Here is a 12743-nt window from a genome sequence, read left to right as displayed (position 1 = left end):
TCCTGTTGGCTGCCAACATAAGTCACAACTTTGAGAGCAGAGGCCAGTGGTCGGTCCTTTTGGAATTGGATCTGGAACTCTGTTGTCACACTGTTTCCTCAAGCTCTCCTTTGTCTCCTTAAGAACCCTGCACTTAAATCAGGTTTCCTGGCCTTTTTCTTCCTCAGGTTGTCCGTACAAACCAGTGTGCAGGAGAATTTGTCATTACCTTCCCTCGTGCTTACCACAGTGGCTTCAACCAAGGCTACAACTTTGCGGAGGCTGTCAACTTTTGCACTGCTGACTGGGTGAGTGGAGTGTGGTGGGTTGGCAGGGAGAAGCAGGAGGGATGTGGGGAAGCTGAGGCACCATGGCCTTCAGACTTGGCCACACTCAACCGTGAATCTGTCCACAGTTGCCAGCTGGGCGCCAATGCATTGAGCACTACCGCCGGCTCCGAAGATACTGTGTCTTCTCCCATGAGGAGCTCATCTGTAAGATGGCTGCCTGCCCAGAGAAGCTGGACCTGAACCTGGCCGCAGCTGTGCATAAGGAGATGTTCATCATGGTGCAGGAGGAACGGCGTCTACGAAAGGCCCTGCTTGAAAAGGTAGGGTGGAGGGGAGAGTGCCCTGAATTAGGCACCCTAGCCCAGCAGAAGTGGGGGAAGAAAGAAATAGATGTACCCTCTAGTCTTGGAGTGTAGTAAAAAGAACTAGATGCATCTGGATTAGAAATCCCTTTCCATTCTCTGCTCTGCCATTTATCAACAGCTGTGAGCAAGTTAATTTACTTTGCAGAGCGTCCTAATCCATCTCTGAAAAATGGGGATTATAACGTTTATCTTTTTGGATAGTTGAGTAGATTAAAGATTATGTTAAGTAACTGACCCGCAGCAGGTCCTGGTGTTACCGCTGTTTGTCATTATTTAAATCACCTGACAGGACAGCCTGGCATATGAAACCCCCACTGCTGATTAGCTGGGTGACCTGTTCAGGTTGAATAACCTCTCATAGTCTCACTTCCCTACTCTGGAAAATGGGACTAAATACCACATTTGCAAGGGAGTTGTAAAGCTTGAGTAAGGTCATTTATTTATGTCAAAGTATCTATTATTATGCTTGCAACATAGCAGCTGCTGTTGTTGGTAATAGTAACACATGAAGGAAATGATTGAAATATGGAACATTTTTTAGCAAATGCCATTTTATTGCATTCAGATGGTTCAGTAGCCCAAACTAGGGTGACACTACCAAATACAAAGGCGGTCCTCCTTTAGTAGATTTCTCGTAATCCTGTGGTCAGCTGTGTTTGTAGACCAGTGGGAGTGCTACTCTTGTAGCTCAGCTGCCTTCTTAAAGTTCCACTCTTGCCCAACTAGGGAATTGACTTAGAGTCCTACATAATATTACAAGGGAATGCTGGTCCTGAGGGATCCCTTGCTGCCCATTTAGGGTAATCCTTTCTTATTTTAAAGCTCATTTATAATTTGCCTATGAGCATGGGCTGTAAGGAGAATTGCAGCTGTGGTGATGTTGGAAGTCTCTGGTGTTAGTTGGTAAGCCCCTGGGCTTTTCCAGGCATCATTCTCTTTTTCTGTTCAGTGCAGTTATTAAATGATGACCCTGAGGTTGTATCAGACTACAAGAAGGAGCCACAGCAAGGTGGGAAGACAAGGTGTTCTCATCCTGACCCTGAGAATTCGTTATACTTGGTCCTTACTGTAGAGAAAGGTTCTCGACCCCCTAGTCTTAAAAATCTGTAAAAGACTGTGTGTGTGTATTTGAGCACTTTTATGGGGAGAGGGCTCGTACCTTGTATCCAATTCTCAGAGGAGCCTATGTTCCAGAAATACCTAGGAGCTTCGTCCTTAGAGCATTCTCTGACTTTATAGTCAAAATAGACTGTCATCAGATTCTTACTTTGGGCAGGTTACAGACCCTCTGAGACATAGTTTCCTCCTCAGTAAAATGGGATAGGCCTGTGAGAATAGGTATCCTTAATCTGAAAATTAAAGTTAATAATAGTAAATATTTGTTGAGCACTTACTCTTTTTTTTTCTTCTTTTCTACGGTTACCATGCTGTACATTAGATCCCCCAGACCTGCTCAACTTTTGACTGGAAGTGTGTGTCCTCGACCAATATCTCCCATTTCCCCTACTCCCCAGCACTTGGAAACCACTATTCTACTCTGTGTCTATGAATTTGGCTTTTTTAGATTCCATACATAAGTGATATCCTATAGTATTTGTTTTTTTCTTTGGCTGACATACTTGACTTAGTATAATGTTCACCAGGCTCATCCATGTCTTACAAATGCCAGGATTTCCTTCTTTCTCATGGCTGGATAATATTACATTGTATGTATATATCACATTTTTCTGATCTGTTCAGCCACTGATGAACTCTTAGGTTGTTTCCATAGCTTGGCTGTTGTGAATAATGCTGCAGTGATCATGGGAGTGCAGATATCTCTTTGAGATTCTTATTTCTTTTGGGTATATATCCAGGATTGACATTGCTAGATCATAGGGTAGTTCTATTTTTAATTTTTTGAAGAACCTCCATACTATTTTCCAAGTAGCTGAGTCAGTTTACATTCCCACTAACAGTGTGCAAGGGTTCCCTTTTATCCACATCCATGCCAACACTTATCTCTTTTGGTAATAGCCATTCTGACAGGTGTAAGGTGATATCACATTGTGGTTTTGATTTGTACTTCCCTGATGGTGGTCCTGTTGAGTGTATATTCATGTACCTCTTGCCCATTTGTATCTCTTTGGAAAAGTATCTGTTCAGGTTCTCTGCCCGTGTTTTTTTTTTTCTTTTTAAAAAAATTTTTTTTTTTAATGTTTGTTTATTTTTGAGACAGAGAGAGACAGAGCATGAGCAGGGAAGGGGCAGAGAGAGAGAGAGACATAGAATGTGAAGTAGGCTCCAGGCTCTGAGCTGTCAGCACAGAGCCCGACACGGGGCTCAAACTCACGAACTGTGAGATCATGACCTGAGCCGAGTCAGGCGCTTAACCGACGGAGCCACCCAGGCGCCCCACTGCCCATGTTTTTTTAAATCACATTGTTTGTGGGGTTTTTTTTTTTTTGCTATTGAGTTGGATAAGTTCCTTATATGTTTTGGATATTAATCCTTTATCAAACAGATGATTTACAAATACTTTCTCCCATTCCATAGGTTGCCTTTTCATTTTGTTGATGATTTCTTCTGCTGTGCAGATGCTGTTATAGTAGTCCCACTTACTTATTTTTGCTTTTGTTGCTTGTGCTTAGGTGTCCTATCCAAGAAGTTATTGCCAGGACCAATGTCAAGCAACTTTATCACTGTGTTCTCTTTTAGGAGTTTTACGGTTTTAGGCATTACATTTAAGTCTTTAATCAATTTCAAGTTAATTTTCACGAGTGGTACAAGGGTCCAAATTCATCTGTATGTGGTTACTCAGTTTTTCCACTGTCATTTATTGAAGAGACTGTCCTTTCTGTATTGAGTATTCTTGGCTCCCATATCAAATGTTAATTGACTTTATTTATTTTGGGGTTTATTTCAGGGCTTAATTCTGTTCCATTTGTCTGTGTGTCTATTTTTATGCAAGTACCATACTGTTTTAATTATTATAGCTTTGTAGTATAGTTCAAAGTCAGGAAGTATGATGCGTCCAGTTTTGTTCTTTCTCAAGATTGTTTTGGCTGTTAGGGATATTTTGTGGTTCCACTTCTTCTAAGTATTAAGATACTTTTCTAAGTCTTAGTCACTGCACCTTTGTTAATTTTCGTAACAGTACAGTGAGGATGGTGCCATTATCTCCAACTTAATAAGACGGCGAAACAGAAATCCAGAGAGGTTTAAGTAATTTACTCAATATCACACAACTAATAAGAGGCAGAGCGAGATTTGTAACGTACAATGGACTCATATCTTATGCAGAGGTTAGATGTTAGAGTCAATGTAGAACAAAAACTGTTAGTCCAAATTTCCCTTTAGAAATCCCTAAAATTGCCCATAAGGTACAGCATTGTGTTGTCTTTTGGTTACTTCAGCCTAGCTGGGTTTTCGTCCGTTTTTGGAACAGATGGCTTTTTCTTCATCTGAGTGACAGATGAAGTCATTGGCATAGGTTTGGAAACCATGTTGTTGAAAAAAAAAATTGTATCTTTAGACACTGGACACAAGCACAGAGTCTTATTTTTGTGAGTTATATGTGTGCATGCGGCGTGTCCTGTCTGCTAAGCTGCCAGCATGGTGCCTGGAACACTGGGTGCCAAGGGACCGGAAGCCAGCATCGTTTCCCTTGCACATAGCCTTTCTCTCAGCCGCTCCCGCACGTTGCCACCTCTCTGGTGCCTTGATCCACCACCTCACCTCCTTTCACCCATAAAGGCCCTCTCTGCTGATCTGAATCCTACCCAATTTTTCTTCCTCTCAGCCCTCACTGATCTTGCCCTGGTTCATCTGATTCCTCCAGTTTTGAGAGTTTGAACTTCACAGAGGCAGTATGTTCTACGAGTTTGCTCTCCACAGCTCTTAGCACAGATTGTGGAGTCTAGGTTGAGGCTTGGTTGTGGCAGCGATGGGGGCATTTCTGCAGCCCTGTTCTGGTTCTGTATGACGTGTGTGGGTTGAATTGCCCCCAGGGCATCACGGAAGCTGAGCGAGAGGCTTTCGAGCTACTCCCAGATGATGAGCGCCAATGCATCAAGTGCAAGACCACATGCTTCCTGTCAGCTCTGGCCTGCTACGACTGCCCGGACGGGCTTGTCTGCCTTTCCCACATCAATGACCTCTGCAAGTGCTCCAGTAGCCGGCAGTACCTGCGGTGAGCCAAGGACCTATTATGAAGGAAGTGGGCTGGGGAGGGGGATACAGAGCTGGGCCAGATGTGCTTCCCTGCTGTCTTCGTCCAGGTATCGATACACCTTGGATGAGCTCCCTGCTATGCTGCATAAACTGAAGGTTCGGGCCGAGTCCTTTGACACCTGGGCCAACAAAGTTCGAGTGGCCCTGGAGGTGGAGGATGGGCGGAAGCGCAGTGAGTGATGGGGGGACGGAGGGACTCCACAGGCAAGTTCTCTTCCCTTTTGTTCTGTACCTCCCCACCCCCTTCTCTGCCTTTACTCAATACTGCCTACTCCTTGCCGCTCTCATTCTCTCTCCAGGCCTTGAAGAGCTGAGGGCACTAGAGTCTGAGGCCCGTGAACGGAGGTTTCCTAACAGTGAGCTGCTGCAGCAACTGAAGAACTGCCTGAGTGAGGCAGAGGCCTGCGTGTCCCGGGCTCTGGGACTAGTCAGCGGCCAGGAAGCAGGGTATGACAGTGGGATGTGTGGGGTTCAGGTAGCCTGCTGAGGAGCCAGCACCTAGAAGGAGTGGGCTCTGAATGCCACTGGGCAGATGACAGCAGGAAGCTGACAAGCACTACAGCGCAAGGTGGCCTAAGAGGTGTTGGGAGGGCAGGGAGATCAGGCAACTAGGATGGAGAAGAGTGCCTCAGTGCTAAGAAAGCTAGAAATGGTCCTTTTTATCGGTACCTGGAGATGTCAGACAGGCTGAGGGATTTTGTGGCCAGAGAGGAGTTGTGGAAGGTTTAGGGACAAAGAAAGGACACAGAAGAATAAACCTGATCAGAGAATTCGCAGTAGAGGATGAGCTAAAAAGTTCAGCCTTTGTTACTATCATTTAGTTTCTCAGCTTCCCCCCCCCCAACATATCCTATATTCCCCCCTTCCAATTCTTTGCTCTCATCATATGAATGTGCTTATATCTTAAAACCCTCCTCCCTCTGATCTGGCTAGTTGGGGGCACTGAAGTGTGAGAGATCCAGGTGGGCAAGCATGAGAAAAGGCATTGGGTCTGAGTGCAGAGATGGAGGGAGGGGACTGGGTTTGGACCTGAAACCCCACATGTGAAACTCCATAGCCCCCACAGGGTGGCTGGTCTACAGATGACCCTGGCTGAGCTCCGGGCATTTCTGGACCAGATGAACAACCTGCCTTGTGCCATGCACCAGATTGGGGATGTCAAGGTGAGGAGGAGTGCACTCAGAGTGCTGATAAGGATTCAGGGGGATTGGGAGACCCGAGCAGCAGGCTACTCTTGGCTTCCTTCAAAAGCATCAAGTGTTTGGGCAAGATAGGATGCACTTATGAGAATAACAGGAGATAGGCAAAGGGGGTTTGAGGGTCAGGTGGCAAGGGGTAAGTACAGGATATGGAGTCAAGGGAATGTGTCCTGGTGGAAGTGGAAGAAGATAAAGGACCAAGGATGTTTGTGGGCCTAGAAAGCTGAGTCAAGTTCAGGGAGGTAGAGGAGAGGTGGGATGAAGAAGGCAGTGACACCAGCATGAGCATAGGGGTTTGTGAGAAGGCCAAGTGTAGCAAGTGTGTTCTGGGCCAAGGGTCTCCTGGTGCTAAACATCAGAATCCTCTGGGGACTTTCGCAAAGCACAGACTCTTGACCAAACCCTATGAAGAATCTCTACGGGTGGGGCCCAGGCATCTGCATTTTAATAAATTCCTCAGAGCATTCTACCAGGTACTGAGTATTAGGAACTGTTGTTTTAGGGTGTGGGACAGGAAGAGAGTGCAGCCCCTGTTAGGTGCTTTTCCCAAATACTGGAGGCTAAGAAGGTAGGTGGGGCAAAGGTATTTGGCCGTGGCACCTCAAAGTGTGCCCAGCTGAGGAGTTTCTTCTTCATCTGTGTCCCGGTAGGGTATTCTGGAACAGGTGGAGGCCTACCAGGCTGAGGCCCGTGAGGCCCTGGCCTCGCTGCCCTCCAGTCCAGGGCTACTGCAGTCCCTGTTGGAGAGGGGGCAGCTGCTAGGGGTGGAGGTGCCCGAGGCCCAGCAGCTCCAGCGGCAGGTGGAACAGGCACGATGGCTGGATGAGGTGAAGCGCACGCTGGCCCCCTCAGCCCGGAGGGGCACCCTGGCTGTCATGCGGGGACTTTTGGTCGCGGGTGCTAGCGTAGCCCCTAGCCCTGCTGTGGACAAAGCCCGGGCTGAGCTGCAGGAGCTGCTGACCATTGCTGAACGCTGGGAGGAGAAAGCCCACCTCTGCTTGGAGGCCAGGTAGGTCCAGCCTCCTCCCCTACCTGCTCTACCCTAACCGTCAAAGTTTAGTGGAGAAGCCAGAAATGATTCCCATGGGTGGCCTTGGGTACCAGACTCTGTCACTGGTGTATTGACTTTCTTCCCCTTTTTTCTTCCCTAGCTTATCCTTTAAAACTCCATATATACACAGAGGCAGAGATAGGCTAGTGGGGAAGCAGAGATGGACAGATACAGAGACGTATAGTGGCACCAGCTCCACGGGCTGACGTGGGCACACGTGTGAGCACAAGTACTAACAGGCAGGTGGACAGCTGTCCATAGAAAGAAGCCACACACAGGGCAGTCTGATGAACTGGAGTGCCAGGTTAATCTTTCCAGTTGTGTAGGAAGTGTGAACAGGATGACAGACTGGTTGGCCAGGCAGAGGCACGAAGGCTGTGGCAGAAGTCGGGTGGGTGCATGCGGTCTGGAGCAAACAGGGACCAGCAGCCCCCTGTAGGCAGAGTACTAGCAGGTAGGCCCACATGGCAGCTCCAGGGTCCCATGCCGATATATCTGGCGGTCAGGCCGGGCTGCTGGTCAAGCAGATTACCCTACACTGAGGCCTCTTTTTTCCCTACCTTCAGGCAGAAGCATCCACCAGCCACACTCGAGGCCATAATCCATGAGGCAGAAAACATCCCTGTTCACTTGCCCAACATCCAGGCTCTCAAGGAGGCTCTTGCTAAGGCCCGGGCCTGGATTGCTGATGTGGATGAGATCCAAGTGAGGACCCTGTTGCCCCCTGAACCTCCACCCCAGGCCTTCAATCCAGCCAGGAGAGCTGGCATACACTGGGTTGCGCTGGGTTGGGTGGGCTAGAGAAGTGAGCGCGGTACATCTAGTGGAGGCAAAATGGGCTTGGTGTGGTGAGCAGCGTGAAGAGGGATTGCAGGGCCAGCCTGGGGGCAGAGAGGTTGTAGAAAGGGTGAGAATGGTAGGGGCAGGGAGGGTGGGAGAGGCAGGCCACAAGAGGATGATTAGTCTGGCAGTCACTGGCACTGACTGGTATCAGGGGACAAGCCAGTGGATGTAGGAGCTACAGGAGTGCTTCCCGTGGGATGATCCCTGGTTTGTTCTACCCGAAGACTACCAGTTCAGTCCCTCCTCCCAGCTCAGGGCTGGGCAGAGTAGTACCATCAGTAGATGTTGGCAAGTTGACTGGAGCTTTCTCTTGTCCCTGTCCCAGAATGGTGACCACTACCCCTGCTTGGATGACTTAGAGGGCCTGGTGGCTGTGGGCCGGGACCTACCTGTGGGCTTGGAGGAGCTGAGACAGCTAGAGCTGCAGGTACTGACGGCACACTCCTGGAGGGAGAAGGCATCCAAGACTTTCCTCAAGAGGAATTCCTGCTACACGCTGCTGGAGGTAAGGCCTGGACCCTGACCTGCACCGTCTCCTGCCTCTGGCCCGGCTGTTGGGAGATGGCTCATGTGAGGATGTGGGGGTTTGGAAGTCCTGGCAGTGGGAGGTAGGAGAAGCCTAGTCATCCCTGCTCTGTCTGCCTGCCATAGGTGCTCTGCCCGTGTGCAGACGCCGGCTCAGACAGCACCAAGCGCAGCCGGTGGATGGAGAAGGAGCTGGGGTTGTACAAATCTGACACGGAGCTGCTGGGACTGTCTGCACAGGACCTCAGGGACCCAGGCTCTGTGGTAAGGAGCTGGGGCCCTGTTTGGGAGAAGAGCCTGGTGGTGATAGGTGTCTGAATGGGGCGACTATGGCCAGACCGCTTGCTCCTGGGGCCTCACTTCTCCTGGTTTGGGAGTAGGGTGTTAATGGCGTCAGAGAAGGGAGGGGCTGGGCCGCTGACCTCCTCTCCCGCTGTCCTGGGCCTGCCAGATCGTGGCCTTCAAGGAGGGGGAACAGAAGGAGAAGGAGGGTATCCTGCAGCTGCGTCGCACCAACTCCGCCAAGCCCAGTCCACTGGCATCATCGACCACAGCTTCCTCTGCAACCTCCGTCTGTGTGTGTGGGCAGGTGCCGGCCGGGGTGGGAGCTCTGCAGTGTGACCTGTGTCAGGACTGGTTCCATGGGCGATGTGTGTCGGTACCCCGCCTCCTCAGCTCCCCAAGGCCCAGTCCCACCTCGTCCCCGCTGCTGGCCTGGTGGGAGTGGGACACCAAATTCTTGTGTCCGCTGTGCATGCGCTCACGGCGCCCCCGCCTGGAGACCATCCTGGCACTGCTGGTAGCCCTGCAGAGACTGCCTGTGCGGCTGCCTGAGGGCGAGGCCCTGCAGTGTCTCACAGAGAGGGCCATCAGCTGGCAAGGCCGTGCCAGGCAGGCTTTGGCCTCTGAGGATGTGACTGCTCTGTTGGGACGGCTGGCCGAGCTTCGCCAGCGGCTGCAGGCTGAACCCAGGCCTGAGGAACCCCCTACCTACCCTTCAGCCCCTGCCTCTGACCCTCTCAGAGAAGGCAGTGGCAAGGATATGCCCAAGGTGAGCTGCCCAACCCAGCTCTTGCCCTCAAATTCCTGCCTCCTAGCCCCCGCCCCTATTTAGGTGCCAGCCCTGTCCCTGCTCTCTGACTTCTGGCCTCTTTTGGCCTGGCCTCCCTGCCCCATCTTACATTCTGTCCAGATCCCCAGACTGCTCCGTGTGCTGCAGCCTTTGCTCTCCTCCTCCAGGAGGTGGAACGTCCCAAGTCTGGGGTTGGTGGGAAATAAGGGCCTGGTTTCACCGACCACTACCCATCCTTGCTCTTTGCAGGTCCAGGGGTTGCTGGAGAACGGAGACAGTGTGACCAGTCCTGAGAAGGTAGCCCCCGGGGAGGGCTCAGGTAAGAGAGGTAGGTCTAGGTGTGGGTAGGCTGTTGGTTGGATATCCCCAGTGACCCCTGTGGTCCTCGGCTCTGTTTTAGTGGTGGGGATACAACCAGGAGCAGTCTCTAACCCAGCCTGTCCCCGCAACCCACCAGACCTGGAGCTGCTTTCCTCGCTGTTGCCACAGTTGACTGGCCCTGTGTTGGAGCTGCCTGAGGCAACTCGGGCCCCTCTAGAGGAGCTTATGTTAGAAGGGGACCTGCTTGAGGTGACCCTGGATGAAAACCACAGCATTTGGCAGCTATTGCAGGCTGGGCAGCCTCCAGACATGGAGCGGATCCGCACACTTCTAGAGGTAAGGAGAGGGATGGACAGGGCCAGGAGGTCAGGCCAAGGAGGCAGGGAGCCCAGGCCTGACCACTGGCCCACACCTCTTTCTGCCTGTCTGATCACACAGCTGGAAAAGGCAGAGCGCCATGGGAGCCGGGCACGGGGCCGGGCGTTGGAGAGGCGGCGACGGCGGAAGGTGGATCGGGGTGGGGAGGGCGATGACCCAGCCCGAGAGGAGCTAGAGCCAAAGAGGGTACGGAGCTCAGGGCCAGAGGCTGAGGAGGCCCAGGAGGAGGAGGAGCTGGAGGAGGAGACTGGGGGTGAGGGCCCCCCCCAACCCCTGCCCACCACTGGCAGCCCCAGCACCCAGGAGAACCAGAATGGCTTGGAGCCGGCACTAGGGGCCACTTCAGGCCCCTCGGCCCCTTTCTCTACTCTGACTCCTAGGCTGCATGTGCCCTGCCCACAGCAGCCACCTCAGCAACAGTTGTGACAGTGGCTGAGCCTAGCACAGACCCCTAACAAAGACCACCCCCCCCCCGTTGGTCTCAAGGATCCTCTTTCTGACCATCAAGCCTGCTTCTTGGGAGGTGGGCAAGTAGGGGGGATGGCCACTGTCCCCCCCCCACTCCCCAGCCCACCCCTGAGTCCCTTGACTTTTATATTCTGACTCCAAGGTATTGTTCAGACCTCAGCTCCTGGGGGCTGGCCCCTGGAGTCCCCCTCCCTGGTAGCCTCTAACCAGCATTCCCAGACACCTGAGGCAGATAAACAGATGGGTGGGCAGGTGGGCAGGGGGGTGGCTGGGGCTGGGCCAGCACCATTCCAGAGACAAGGCCAGTGCGTACGCAAACTGGGGGAATCTCCTCTCCCTTCTCTCCCCAGTTCTGGCCCTGGCCAGGCCATGCTACACTAACCTCACCTCCCTCTCACTCTTTCTCCTCCCTCCCCTTTCCTACCTCTATTCCCCCACCTTTACCTGCCCCTCCCATCCCCCTTCCCCCTTCCCCCTTCCCCCTTCCCCCTTCCCCCTTCCCCCTTCCCCTGACTGGTCTACCCAGGAGGAGGAAACTTCACATAGCTGTGCTCACAGTTTTTTATTTTAAATGAATTTGGCTGGGGAGCTCCCCATGATCTGAAGAAAGCTTTTGGTGCTTGTCCTCACAACCACCTTGACCTTCTCTCCCTGTCCCATCCCATCTCCTTTCCTCCTCCTGGGTTCATGTTGTAATAAAAGAAGATTGTTGGTGTGTAATTAATTTGTTCAAAAAAAAAAAAAAAAAAAGAAACTTGGTTCCAACTGAAGCCTATTTTAATTTTATTTTATTATTTTCCTCTTGTTAGAAATAAAACCCTTAGCAACATTTTTTGGAAACATGTTTCTGAAGTGTATTTCTCTTTGAAGGGGGAGAACAGTGCCTCCATCACCCGTCAGCGGCGGAGGAGCACTAGGGCTGAAGTCTGGGAGCTCTGGGTTCTGAAAACAAGTTCTACCGGGTTCTCCTTACCTGAGGGCAAGACGTCCTGAGTCTCCCCCTACCCCACCCCCCAAGCCATTTTCCCCCATCTCCCAACGGACGGCCTGCCACCTCGTCTAAACTTCTGCCACGGCCTCCTCCAACTTCATGCCCTCCGGTCTGTCCTCCTCAAGCCCCTGAGGGGAATTTTGGTCTTGGCTTTATTGAGGTATAATTTCTACATCATAAAATTTACCTGCTTTAAATGTAAAACTCAGTGATTTAGAGGGATGTTTCTAAAGTACAGATGTGATCTTGTCACTCTTGCTGCTTAAAACCATCCATGATGCTTCATTGCCCTTAAGATCGAGGTTATATTTATAATCTCATTCTTTGTGGAATGCTTTCCTGTCTGACCCACCCATATGCCATGTTCAGGGACGCTTCCCTGATTTGTCTATACCCTAAAGGGTTTTTTTCTGCCCCTGTGAAATGGAGACTGAAGCTCAGATGTGTGGTCATTTGCAGCCCAAGTTCACTTTTACAGCTTTATTGTGATACAATTTACATATCATACAGTTTACCCACTTAAAGTATACAGTACAATGGCTTTTAGTATATTCTAGTTGTGCAACCGTCATTGCAAAAGATTTTAGAATGTTTTCATCATTCCAAAATGAAATCACACTCCCCAGGCATCACCCTTCCCCTGCCCTCCCCCCCCCCCCCCCCCCGCCCCTTGACCCTAGGCCACCACTAATCTCTATGGATTTGCCTATTTTGGACATTTTATATAAATGGAATCATACAATTTGTGATCCTTTGTGACTGTTCTTTCGCTTAACATAATGGTTTCAAGCTGAATTCGATTTTAAATGGAGTTGTCAATGGTGCCTTTATATTGGACAGATTTTTTTTTCCCCTTCCGGGCCCCAGAGTCTTGACAATGAGGGAAAATGAGGGTGTTAGACTAGATCGGGGGTCATCACTACTCTCCCTTTTCTCATTTGCTCCCTCACTGGGTTCATTTTGCTCCATTTCTCCTCCTTCCCAAGATTTCCAGTTGATGGGAACCTAGTGATGAGTGAGAAAGCCCACCATTTTCTGGCTGCTTTGAT

At 50.8% G+C, this 12743-nt stretch overlaps 1 protein-coding gene across 16 annotated transcripts in view; it reads left to right on the top strand.

Annotated features, from left to right (window-relative positions):
- The window catches only part of KDM5C (lysine demethylase 5C), a 32439-nt gene extending 20001 nt beyond the window's left edge, over positions 1–12438 (top strand). For 6 of the 16 annotated variants that reach the window (XM_027053523.2, XM_027053521.2, XM_027053517.2 and 3 more), the window contains 14 exons: positions 168–287; positions 395–589; positions 4624–4805; positions 4894–5018; positions 5146–5293; positions 5904–6009; positions 6696–7054; positions 7663–7801; positions 8265–8444; positions 8591–8728; positions 8916–9515; positions 9786–9855; positions 9937–10193; positions 10296–11543. In XM_027053523.2, coding sequence (XP_026909324.1) covers positions 168–287; positions 395–589; positions 4624–4805; positions 4894–5018; positions 5146–5293; positions 5904–6009; positions 6696–7054; positions 7663–7801; positions 8265–8444; positions 8591–8728; positions 8916–9515; positions 9786–9855; positions 9937–10193; positions 10296–10661 — 2985 coding nt within the window. In that variant the 3' untranslated portion in view covers positions 10662–11543. Of the gene's footprint in view, positions 1–167; positions 288–394; positions 590–4623; positions 4806–4893; positions 5019–5145; positions 5294–5903; positions 6010–6695; positions 7055–7662; positions 7802–8264; positions 8445–8590; positions 8729–8915; positions 9516–9785; positions 9865–9936; positions 10194–10295; positions 11544–11573 lie in introns of those variants that run through there. The other 10 variants (XM_027053528.2, XM_027053515.2, XM_027053514.2 and 7 more) reach the window with 7 other exon arrangements.
- Positions 12439–12743: the final 305 nt, after the last annotated feature.

This window comes from Acinonyx jubatus, chromosome X (genome assembly GCF_027475565.1).
Source record: "Acinonyx jubatus isolate Ajub_Pintada_27869175 chromosome X, VMU_Ajub_asm_v1.0, whole genome shotgun sequence".
In the NCBI taxonomy this organism is placed as follows: domain Eukaryota; kingdom Metazoa; phylum Chordata; class Mammalia; order Carnivora; family Felidae; genus Acinonyx; species Acinonyx jubatus.
This window is presented reverse-complemented; position numbering and strand designations above follow the sequence as displayed.